General features: G+C 37.9%; 1 protein-coding gene across 2 annotated transcripts; it reads left to right on the forward strand.

The window, feature by feature from the left end:
• Nucleotides 1-520: 520 nt before the first annotated feature.
• RNFT1 (ring finger protein, transmembrane 1) lies at nucleotides 521-12,031 on the forward strand. 2 transcript variants are annotated; one of them, XM_060081846.1, is made up of 9 exons: nucleotides 521-667; nucleotides 1,951-2,407; nucleotides 2,606-2,682; nucleotides 3,815-3,915; nucleotides 6,076-6,229; nucleotides 6,851-7,009; nucleotides 7,686-7,751; nucleotides 10,140-10,241; nucleotides 11,122-12,031. In XM_060081846.1, the coding sequence occupies exons 2-9, from the start codon at nucleotides 2,005-2,007 to the stop codon at nucleotides 11,254-11,256; spliced, it is 1,197 nt and encodes a 398-aa protein (XP_059937829.1). In that variant the 5' UTR covers nucleotides 521-667; nucleotides 1,951-2,004; the 3' UTR covers nucleotides 11,257-12,031. The 2 variants fall into 2 exon arrangements, with proteins under 2 accessions (XP_059937829.1, XP_059937830.1); XM_060081847.1 differs by lacking the exon at nucleotides 521-667 and adding an exon at nucleotides 692-1,333.
• The last annotated feature ends 561 nt before the right edge of the window (nucleotides 12,032-12,592 follow it).

Raw genomic sequence — 12,592 nt, forward strand, 5'->3', positions numbered from 1 at the left:
TGCAACGTTAGGATTGTAACGGAAACCCAGTTCGGTTCAAACTTCACCGCCCAGCCACAACTGGGTCAGCTGAGCTAGCCGACACCAGAACACTCCCGCCCCGCCCAGCTCTCTCAGAGGCGCTCCGACCCCTCGCCAACGTGGCTCCTCCAACTCAGGCCCCGGGAGACGCGAGCCAAGCGGGACCAAAGCGCTGGGCAGCCTCCAGAAGCCGGGCGCGCCGGGGGCAGGACCAGGTGAGCACCCAACAGCACGCTCCTCCCTCGAGGGGAGGCTCCGGAGGCTAAAACATTTTTAACCTCAAAACGTCCAGACCTCTAACCGGCGTGGGGCGGGTTACACAAACCTACGCACATTCGCTTATTGTTTAACGCAGACGCCTGCGGGCGCTTCCCGACCACAGCCGCCTCTTCACAGCCAACACCCCCAGACGGCCTCTCCCCCGCCCCGTCGTCGCTGCCAGTCCCTCGGCGCGTCGCGCGGGGGCGAGGCGCGCGCGCGTGAGGACGTCCGGGAGCGCGCGCGCCGCCGTCGCCGCCGCCGCCGAGCTGGGCGGTAGTTGTTGGCGGTGGGTCTGAAGGTGATGGCCTTGACTGAAGGCCTCGCGGCTTCTCCCGCTGTTTCTGCAGTCGCTGCCCGGGACTCGGTGCGCTCATCGTCATGAGAGGTCAGGCCTGGGGGAAGCGGGCGAAGGAGGCGAGGGGCCGCGGCGAAATGGGCTCTGGGTAGAATAACTGAGGCACTCGAAGGTCGAACGTGGGAGGAAAAATCTGTCCTGGAGATTCCGGAAGAGCCCTTTGCGTTTACTTTTCTTCCCTTTTCTCCCCTTTCTTGCTCGTACTTGGAGGAAAGGGGGAGGGTTCTGTTTTTATTTGTGGAAAAAGAAGCTGAAATTCTCCCGTCCAGCGTCGGTCTTCAGAGGTTGGAGGAAATAAATAGCAGTCGTGGCGTTGGAGCATCAGTGAAAGCCTCTAGTGAATGGCACTAAAAACCAAACCGCCCAACAGTAACTGAAAAAAAAAAAAAAGAAAAGAAAAGAAAATCCAAACCTAGGAATGAAATAGAATGACACAGAACATGCCCTGACGTTAACCCCAGCTTCCTCCTACAGAAACGGCAGAAAGCCTCTGTGTTTCGTCAGCTGGATCCTCGACGTCTACCCACACTCGTCATTTAGGGATCTTTCCGTGCCAGTGTTCTCTTTCCCGACGCCCCTCCCCTCCAAGGTGGCATTTTTAATGTGCAGACTACATAATTATCCTTATTCAGAATAAAGAGTCACTTAGCAATTACATGGTGACTCCCCAAGTCTTCCTATTTTAAAGGTATTTAGGTAAGATCCTTGCGGGGGGCAGGAAAAGGTAATGCTCTTGGTATTAATTATTGGAAACTTTTTTATTAGCTTTGGGAAAGCTGTTTCAGCATAAAACGAAATTTGTAGGTCACCTAAATGAAATGTTTATTATTAGTTCTCCATGATGATACTTAATGAGTTAAGATTTGATGCTTTTTTCTTCCTAACCTTTCCACACGCTAAAAAAATACTCATTAGATGTAGAATCTACATCAGAGATGAAACTGTTCCAGTTAACAAAGTAAATGGACTTAAGTGTTCTAGTATGATTGAGTACTAGTACTCATTAACGTCTGCCGAGCACCCAAACTTTGACTGTTTTGCCAGTTCCTTCTGTCATTAGAGAACTGGAGGCATCTGAAGCTAAACTTTTTTGGTAGCAGATGTTCCCTAAAGGATAGTCTGCCTAGGGCAGCAGAGCCTTCGCATAAAGGGAGAAGATGGAGGATTCTAGTAATAAGCAGTAGATAACCTGGAAATAATTCATGTACTGTGACTATCAGCCTCTCCTTTAGTGAATACATTATTCCTAGTGAGCACTATATTGCCTGTACTTAACTGTTCACTTAGAATATTTTCTGCGCTTTGATTTTTAGGAGACAGAGTCCTGAAGCAAAGAAATCTGGATCACAGAGAAGTATTCAGGGGTCATGCAAGCCAGCTGTAGCCAACTGCACAGCCCTTCAGGAGCTGCAGGCAGTGAGGATGCCTCAGCCTCCCAGTGTGTCCCAACAAGATTGACAGGAGAAGCTTCCTGTCTTTATTCTGGAGATGTTCATATTCAGATAAACTCCATGCCTAAAGAATGTGCTGAAAATCCAAGCTCCAGAAATATAAGGTCAGGTGTCCACAGCTGTACCCATGGATGTGTACACAGTCGCTTACGGAGTCACTCCCACAATGAAGCAAGGCAACCTGATGATACCGAGACGGAGTCTGGAGATCATGGTAGTAGCTCCTTCTCAGAATTCCGATATCTCTTCAAGTGGCTGCATAAAGGTCTTCCATATATTTTGATTCTGGGTGTCAAACTTGTTATGCAGCATATAACAGGTAGGGTATAAGAAAACATTGAACTGTTTCATTACCATATGCAGCTAATTTTCTTTCTTTATTGGTAATCTACTTTAACCTATGTATTTCAGTTTCTTATTTTCTGTTAGTTTTAAAAATTGTATATGCTTCCTTTAAATTCATGTCATGTTAGCTCTTTTTTTTCTTTTCAATTAACTGGACCTTATTTTCTAACAGGAATTTCTCTTGGAATTGGGCTGCTTACAACTTTTATATATGCAAACAAAAGCATTGTAAATCAGGTTTTTCTAAGAGTAAGTATAACCAGCAACTAAAAAATCATTAAATGTTTCTCCCTGTAGAATTATATACTCATTTTTGAGAGAAATAGGAATAAAGATAAGATAGTTTATCTGATAAATTTAAATAGACATAATGTACCATCCATGATATAATAAATGTTATCTAAATGACCTGGAATAAATGATCTGTCCTAATACTGAATTGATTCACCTTATTTTCTTTGTATATTGGGTTCCTGATAAAGAAAAACTAGATAGAAGGATTAAAAGGTTTAGAACACACTATTTGATCTGATTTGTCAAGTGCTATCATGTTTTAAGTTAGTTTGACCATACTAAGTAATATCATCATCATTAAAAACTTCAGCTGTTGTACTATAAGATTTAAAATAGTTAAATAAAACATACACTGAATAAATGGGTATTGAACTCTTTATTTAGGTTTCTCTTATTTAAAGAAAACTAAACCCAGGAAGTTTTTCCATAAGAAATTATAAAAGATTCCTATTCATGTAAATTATTGGGAAAACAGGATTAGTTTATAAAATTTCACCTTCAAGCAACTTTAAAGGGTTATATCTGTGTAAAGGATCATACATTTTGACCTGAAAATTCATAGTTAGAACCTGTCAAACCATAAAAGTTTAATTCAGGGTTTAAAACTAGTAAAATTTTTAATTAAACTAGTAATTAAAACAACTATAAAACAGATTAAAAACATTATTTTATTAAATTCTTATTGAATTGAGAATGTTTAAAATTATATTTATAAACCCTGGTAACATAAATGCAGTTTTTAAAGGTCTGTTTTGTTGGGAAGGTAAAAATAGGAAGCTGCAGAAGTGAAGTTTTTATTTACGTAGGTCCTTTATGTCAGTCTGTAGAAGATTTGGCTTTGAAACATAGGTAATGTTGTTACAAAGTGAGGAAACTTGTATTTTAAAAATCTGTTTATGTGTTTTGTTTTCTTCACTAAAGGTATATAAAATAGAATGTGATGATGTACAATTTAACAAATATTCTGTATTTTTATTAATCTATTAAAATGTTCTAAGTTAATAAATTAGTCATTAAAATAGTTTAATGATATTTAAAATTCTGGCATAATTCAAAGTAACAAATTATAAAATTGTTTATTTTTCAGGAAAGGTGCTCAAAGATTCAGTGTGCTTGGTTACTGGTATTCTTAGCAGGATCTTCTGTTCTTTTATATTACACCTTTCATTCTCAGTCACTTTATTACAGGTAATTAGAGGTCCAAGTGCACAATCACATTTTTATGTAATCGTATATTCCATAGCACTTTGCATATATCTTACTTGCACATACTTAGAGTTCAATTTTTACCTATCCGTCTCCTTCCAAGATTGAGAGCTTAAAGTGACTTACTCACATTTTTATAGCCAGTGCCTTGCCTCATAGCAAGTGCTCAATAAATACTTAATTTTTGATACTTAAATTTTTACTTAAATAATCAGTAGTTACTAAATACCATTAGGTTGTTGTTGGTGATCTTTTTTGATAAATAAAAATTGTATATATTTAAAATATACAACATGTTTTGATATATGTATACATTGTGAAATGATTACCACATCAAGCTAATATATCCATCACCTCCCTTAGTTACCTTCTTGTGTGATGTGTGATAAGAACACTTGATCTTTGTCTCTAGAAGAAGACTTGCTAAAGGACAGTAGTTGATAAGTTTCCATGTCAGATGGAAGTGTTCTGAATTTTCAGCTTTAATCAGATAATTAGAAGTCCTGGTTTCAGTGGAGTTGGAGAGATGTGGACCAATCTGGGATATAGTTTGTAGGTGTAGACAGTACCACTCGGATTGGATTGGGTGAGTAGGTAAGGGGGAAGAATCAAGGGTGATACGGGGTTTTTTTAGCCTAAGCAACTGCCTGGATGGTGGTGCCATTTACTGGGCTGGGAAAGACTGGGGAAGGAACTGGTTTTGAGGGAAAATCAGTAATTTTGTTTTGAACATGTTAAGTTTGAGAGGCCACGTAGAACTGTTAAAGTGATTATAGATATTTGTCATGAGCTCAGAGTAGAGTTTAGGGCTGTAAATTTTGGTGTTATCAGCATATGGTTGATATTTAAAAACCAAGGAACTTGACAAGACTAACCAGGGTAAGAAAGTATAGACAGAGGAGAGGGCCCAGGACTGAACATGCCCACAATTAGCCAGAGGAGGAGCAGCAAAAGGAGACTTAAGAAGGAACCATCAGGGACTTCCCTGCTGGTGCAGTGGTTAAAAATCCGCCTGCCAGTGCAGGGGACACGGGTTCGAGCCCTCATCCAGGAAGATCCCACATGCCGCGGAGCAACTAAGCCCGTGCGCCACAACTACTGAGCCTGTGCTCTAGAGCCCGCAAGCCACAACCGCTGAGCCCTTGCGCTGAGAGCCTGTGCTCCACAACAAGAGAAGCCACCGCAATGAGAAGCCCGCGCACCACAACAAAGAGTAGCCCCCACTCACCGCAACTAGAGAAAGCCCGTGCGCAGCAACGAAGACCCAATGCAGCCAAAAATAATAAATGAATAAATATTTTTTAAAAAGGAACCATCAGTCACATGAGAACAACTAGAAGAGAGTGGTATCAGAAGTCTAGGAAGAAAGTATTTCAAGGAGAGAAGAGGGGGAAAAAGTGACCTTCGAATTTAGCAAGAGGGAGGGAGTTGGCGATCTTGACAAAAACAGTTCAGCGGAAAGGAGGGGTTAGACTCCTGACGAGTTGGCTGAAGACAGACTGGCAGATACGGAGTATTTGTGAGTTTTCCAGATTATAGGCTAGAAAGATATCAATCATGACAAGTTAGGAAGACTCGTTCTTTATGGAGGGAAGATTTGAAATTCAAACATTTAAGAAGTTTTTTTTATAAATTTATTTTTGGCTGCATTGGGTCTTCGTTGCTGCATGTGAGCTTTCTCTAGTTGTGGTGAACGGGTCCTGCTCTTCCCTTGCAGTGCGCAGGCTTCTCATTGCAGTGGCTTCTCTTGTTGCAGAGCATGGGCTCTAGGCGTGTGGGTTTCCATAGTTGTGGCACACGGGCTCAGTAGTTGTGGCTCGCGGGCTCTAGAGCGCAGGCTCAGTAGTTGTGGTGCACAGGCTTAACTGCTCTGCGGTATGTGGGACCTTCCCAGACCAAGGCTTGAACCCGTGTCCCCTGCATTGGCAGGCAGATTCTTAACCACTGTGCCACCAGGGAAGGCCCTAAAAGGTCTCTTTAAAATAAGCAAAATGACCTTCCATTCTATTTACATGAACTCTAGCATCTTGCCAAACTCTTTATTTTTACACATTAAATATTTGGTAGCAAATTTAGAACCCCCATCGACACTTTTATCTTTTTATGTTGCTCTGTTAAGTTTTGATGTTTTTCTCTTGGTAGCTTAATTTTTTTAAATCCTACTTTGGACTATTCGAGCTTCTGGGACATACTTTGGATTGTTGGAATTACAGACTTCATTCTGAAATTCCTCTTCATGGGCTTAAAATGCCTTATTTTATTGGTGCCTTCTTTCGTCATGCCTTTTAAATCCAAGGTAAGAAAGTAATATGTTTTATTGGAAAGATGTTAGCAGACCATATTAATTCTATTTAGTCTTTGCTTAAATGATTCCTTCTATAATTTTTCAGTTTGCTCAATAACCTAATTTTAATTATCTATATTATCTCAGACTGGCAGCTATTTGGTCAAAGACTTGAACCTAAATATTAATCTATTCCAATAAAATCAATTATATTTGCTTTGGAATAATCTAAAAATGAGTCCCCACATCATATATGGGAAAATATACATTTATACTTCTGTTTTCCTCCAGGGCATTATTAATTGATAATTGATAACTGACTTAGGCAGTTATTCAGTGTTTTTTCATATTCATTGAAAACTTTAAATTTTTATAATCAGCAAAATGTTTTATTATACATAAAACATTTTCACTCTTTAGAAATTCTTTGAAAACAGACCACTCAGTGACTGTAATATCTAAAGAACCAAGTTGAGGTTGTCCGTCATAACCATTATCATTATGAAGATTAATTTTATAGTTGTGTTATTGTGCCATATACCCATGATGTTCTCAGCCCAATATGAAGTATTTGCATTGTGCATGTTAGTACCTTGGGTGGCTCTATTTGTTTTCCTTTTTCTTCCTTTTTAGGGTTATTGGTATATGGTTTTAGAAGAATTATGTCAGTATTACCGAACTTTTGTCCCCGTACCAGTTTGGTTCCGTTACCTTATAAGCTATGGGGAGTTTGGTCATGTAACTAGATGGAGTCTTGGGATATTGCTGGCTTTACTGTACCTCATACTAAAAGTAGGTAACATAATCAATCTTATCATTTATAATGATTCATATAATACTGTTTACATATTTTACTTAGGACTGCTTTTCTCTTTATATATTTTATAGTGTATCTTCATATCACTAGTTTGAAGTAATGGCAGATTCTATATCTACTTAGAAATGGAGAAATGGAAATAAGTATCTTAATCCAGTGGTTCTCAGATTTTATTGGGGGAGTGGACCTCTAAGCATGGATTATCTAAGGTGGAGGGGAACAAGCAGAATAGAACATACCCATCCCCTACAGTAGCATCTGTCATACACATAATTCTCAAACTAGTGGAGTATCTTGTCCTGTTCCCTCTATGCCTGTTCCCCTCAACTTAATCACTTTATGAAACGTTAAATAGGTTAAGGACATGTGAACCAGATAAAATTGCCTTGCCTTTGATTTAGTTAAGTTTGTATTTATCTTGACCAAATTGTAACTCTAGGCATTCAGATGTACTTCATTTTGGTTAAGAGTTGGCTGAAACTGATAAATTGAGTAAAATATTCCATAATTGGACTTTAAATATATTTAGAATGAAATGATTAGTTGTGATATGCAATGAGCATAAAATTAATATCAGTATTTGATATTAGCTTTGATCTCTGAGTTTAGCAGGTAAGGCTCTTTGAATAAATGAATTATTTTCTCTTTCAGCTTCTGGACTTTTTTGGACATCTGAGAACTTTCAGACGGGTCTTGCGAATATTTTTTACACGACCAGTAAGTATTTTTTAATCAGAAAAAACACTTTTTATCTTTCTTTCTTCATTATAAAAATGTTTTAGTTCAGCAGTTTTACAAATGCAGATTTCATAATTACATGGTTTTTTAGAAAAACTTCTTGTACTTTGGCACTTGGGGCTGTGATGATATAGAGGTTTTGTTTCTGTGATAAGTTTAACTTGCACATTGACAACCACCTGATAGTTGACAACCACTTATATATTTGAGTTTGCCTCTTGCCCTTTCAAATCACTTGACATTCTTAAGGGTTTATAAACATTCCCTTAAAAATCTTATGAACTTTTGTTTCTCTTCCTTTTTTAAATCCACAAATAGTAGCTTTGTGTATTTTCATTAACTCCTATTCAACTTCTGTGAAAGTGCTTATACTATAATTTTTTGTGTATATGAAAAAAGCTCATTACCAAAAATCATGTCCCTTGAAATTTTCTTACTGGAAAAATTTCCCCAGTATGCAGTTCTGTATGCACAAATAAGTTCATGACAATAACAGTACATTTAACAATAACAAAACAATTTTAACAATAAATTGAGACTCCAATGTCAACTGTAACTTTATTATGTTATTCTACTGATGTTACAAACTGCAGAAAAAGGGTGTCATAGCCCAAATGATAAATAGCTCATTTGCTATTTAGTAGCCTCAGAAGTTCTCAGTATGTAAGTGTGATCACCAGATTTCAGAGTTTGATTCTCAGTTTTGCAGTCCATTAGGTACTTAACAATTATGTGGTCAGGACTCAGGGGAATCTGACGTACAAGAATGCCAATCTAATATATGTTTAAAAAAAAAACAGGATTATACCAACAAAGTGGAGTAAACTAACTGGCCAGGGCACCCTTTCCTGAAGACAGTACTGTATTAAGTTTTGCTGCATCCTATTCAGACTTCTTTCTTTAGATAAGATACAATAAAATTGAGACTTCAGCTTTTGAGTTTATTCAGTTGATTATGTATCGGCCACTTTGCCGTAGCAATTAATCTAGTAAGGCTTGAGCTGAAATACTTTTGATATTCTTTCTCTGTGAAGCATAAAGAGACTATCACAGTCCACTCTGTTTTATTCCTGGGATTCTCATGTTCCTTAATGAAAATGGCATTGCCTGAAATTGGCAATCATCATCAGGATGTCTTCACCTGAAGGGAGTCTGCAAACTGCCAGACAGGAGTGCTATTTTAAAAGCTTGTCAGCATACATATCTGCAGTGTACTCTGCTAAATGACATTTATTGAAGGGAAATTGGCACCAAGATCATCCATCAGTATCTCAATTTGTTTCTGGAATCTTTAACATGACCAATCTCAAAAAATCTTAATTTTCAATGTTTTTATCCTTTGAGTCTTACTTTGATTTTGTTAACCCTCGACAACAAGAAGTTTCGGTCACAGCTTCAGGTTGCTGAGTCAAGTCAGGCTTTTGCTGTCATTACCATGACTGAAACTTGGGCGTTCTTTCTTTTCCTCAGCCGCATTTTCCACGTCATTTCTACAGAAAGCTGATCTCATTTGTAACACTTTTTCACATCTAGTTAATGACTAAATTCTGCTGAATTTGGTAAGGAAGTTATTAAGATCTTAAAGAGATCAGAAACTTTTTCTTTAGGACTTAAGAAGAAAAGGAAATTCAAAGATTTGTGTTATTATTCAGTTTGATAGTATAACTCTACCCAAGTGACATTTTGCAATTACAGTTCTTCTGTAAAATTTTACCATTCTTTCCTAGTACTTAAATGCTCCGACTTTTGTGATAAGTAAGGATGATAATTATTTTTAGATTTAGTGGCAGGATACTGTTCAGTGGTCCCCAAACCTCCTTCACATTGAACTCATGTGGAGAGCTTTCAAGAATTAGATTCCTGGGTTACATCCTGGTATGTCTGGACCTACTGAATCAAATCTCCAGTGTGGAGCACAGAAACCTATTTTTAAAGTAGTCTCTACATGAGTTACATTCAGCCAGCCAAGCTCTGGATTGACTTTTTTGAAAAGTGTCATAGGTAATAAGTGGGCTCAATTTGGCAGTACTGGGTCACATAGTACATGAATATAGATTGCATAATGCTGTATTATATTTCAGATCACTTAGTCTCTTAAGCCATTTGAATTTGAAGCACTGTCATTATTTGGGAATCCAATGAATCTAACAATCTTCCAATATCCTATTATGTATTACATAGTGAGTTAACCTTGATGCGATCCATCCAGGCATCGTTCTGCATACATAGTTCAGCTCTGAAATGTTTATATCCTTTGGGAGAGTTTTCAAATGCCTAGTTCCTTGGAGATTTGAGAAATACAGTACCATCAATGTATTTAAGGAACAAAAAAGAAATTTGTAGGAACATAACTTCTTATCTTTATAGAGTTACGGAGTGGCTGCCAGCAAGAGACAGTGTTCAGATGTGGATGATATTTGTTCAATATGTCAAGCTGAATTTCAAAAGCCAATTCTTCTCACCTGTCAGGTAACTGTATTTTTAAGCAACCTCAATACAGCACTTCTCTGTGATCTGCAAATGTCACATTTATGTTACTTATAGGGAAATATATTAGACACTGTTCAGCAGAAAGTAGCTTCAGGGCACATACTACTAATTTCTTACTTGTGATTAGGGGTTTGGTAGGTTAGCTAAATCTTGTCCCTTAGTTCTAATGATTTTTTTTTTTTTTCGCGGTACGCGGGCCTTTCACTGCTGTGGCCTCTCCCTTTGCGGAGCACAGGCTCCGGATGCACAGGCTCAGCAGCCATGGCTCACGGGCCCAGCCGCTCCGCGGCATGTGGGATCCTCCTGGACTGGGGCATGAACCCATGTCCCCTGCATCGGCAGGCGGACTCTCAACCACTGCGCCACCAGGGAAGCCCAGTTCTAATGATTTTTATGTAGAGGAGTGTATAAAGGGGGAAAAAAAAATTCAAGTGGCAGACTGGATACCAAAGTGACTGGGAAACAGACTATTTTTAATAATTGAATACTAGTCTTTTAGAATACCAGCATTTGTTACTGGATTGTATAAGGCCCTTTCCTGTACTTCATTTCAGTAACCCTCAAAGACTTTATTAAGCTGTTAGTCATTATACTTGATCTTAAAGTTATCACCTGAGGATAGCTTGTATTTTATTAAAAATGGTTAAATGGATAGTACAAGTCAGAATAATACTTGTGCCTCTACCACGAACACCGCGGTGTTCTTGAATGTTATACTTTGTTTTCTCACTTGTAAGATAAAGGGATTAGTGTTCTCCAAATTCCCTTTCAGCTCTATAGAGTATGATTCTCTGCAATGTGATGAATTTAAAATTGAAATGTTATCAACTATAAAATCTAGTTCTTAATTCCTTTACAGCATATATTTTGTGAAGAGTGCATTACCTTATGGTTTAACAGAGAGAAAACATGTCCGCTGTGCAGAACTGTGATTTCAGACCATATAAACAAATGGCAAGATGGAGCCACTTCATCACATCTTCAAATATATTAAGTTCTAAACTTAATATTAAGGCCACAAAACACTAATTTTATTTGGTTACAGTGACTATTGGTAAAGACATTAGAATGGATTTTCAGGGCTGGAAGTTAAGGAAAATGTTTCCAAATGGTTTTAGAATATTATAATAAGTGTGTAGTCCAGCTTATCAAAAGATTAAATGAAAGAACCCTGTATTTAAAAAATATATATATAAGTAATGTTCAACATAATGCATATGCAACATTTATTCTATCCTAATTATTTGACAGATGATTGCAGTGTTAAATTGTAAATGTGTTTTCTTGTTAATGTTACCAAAATGACAACTGGATAACTAGAACTAGTGGTTTTAGAGGAATTCAGATTCTTTCCTGACACTGTTTTTGTAATAAAGAATATTTTTCATAATATTTTAAGATACACATTATCTGAAAGTAGAATTTTCTTTAACATTGATTGACTTTTATAATTCCCATTCTAAAAATTCTAAAATTTCTCATAAAATTTGTATTTTAAATGAAAGCTCTGAATGCTATATTTTACCTGTACAATCAGATTTTTCTAAGGAAGATTAATTTACTGAGGATGAAGTATTTTAATACTGTATTATTCTCTGTAGTGTGGTTAGCTGTGACTAGCAGTCATTGAGAACAGATGATTTAAATTCCTTTTCTTTGTGGACTTCATACATACAATCCTGCCATCAGCTTTAATGTTCATGATCTTGCTTTTTGGAAAGTGCCATGGACTTTCTTGAATTATTAAAATAATTCACATGGATTACAAACAGCTGGCTTCACTGATGATTTGAATAGAGTGACAAACAAGACCAACTCAAACACTTAGAATTCCTCGGGACTTCCCTGGCGGTCCAGTGGTTAAGACTTCGCACTTCCAATGCAGGGGGTGTGGGTTTGAGCCCTGGTCGGGGAACTAGGCTCCCACATGGTGCATGGCCAAAAAAAAAAAAGAAAAGAAAAAAAAAAAGGATTTCCCTGTATAACTAGTCTTCTCCAGAAGACTTTTGGAGTCTCATGCTTGAATCACCATTACTTGGAAGATTAAAGCTTGCACTCAGGCCAAAAAAAGCTTTAGGAGAGTGTGGTTTGTTTGCCTACAGGTATTTGTGCAGGGTGGTGGAAAGAGAATGAGGCACTTTCTCTCTCACTATGAAACCTTTAAGGGGGGATGGATCTATACCAGAAATCCAAAGGACTGGTTATTATACATATTTAGATGCAAGGCCTCTCCCATTTTCTCTTTTACCATCTATCAGTTTGCACACAAGAAAAAGATAGTGGTGAGAAGTAGAAGTTACGAGGTAGAGGTAGACAACAAATTTGCAGTG

The sequence above is a fragment of the Mesoplodon densirostris genome, chromosome 18 (genome assembly GCF_025265405.1).
Source record: "Mesoplodon densirostris isolate mMesDen1 chromosome 18, mMesDen1 primary haplotype, whole genome shotgun sequence".
Classification (NCBI taxonomy): Eukaryota; Metazoa; Chordata; class Mammalia; order Artiodactyla; family Ziphiidae; genus Mesoplodon; species Mesoplodon densirostris.

Coding starts and splice junctions, on each gene's coding strand:
- RNFT1 (XM_060081846.1), top strand. CDS start 2,005: ATGCAAGCCAGCTGTAGCCAACTGCACAGCCCTTCAGGAGCTGCAGGC. Junction 2,683..3,814: donor TAAATCAGGTTTTTCTAAGA/GTAAGTATAACC, acceptor TTTATTTTTCAG/GAAAGGTGCTCAAAGATTCA. Junction 6,230..6,850: donor TCATGCCTTTTAAATCCAAG/GTAAGAAAGTAA, acceptor CTTCCTTTTTAG/GGTTATTGGTATATGGTTTT.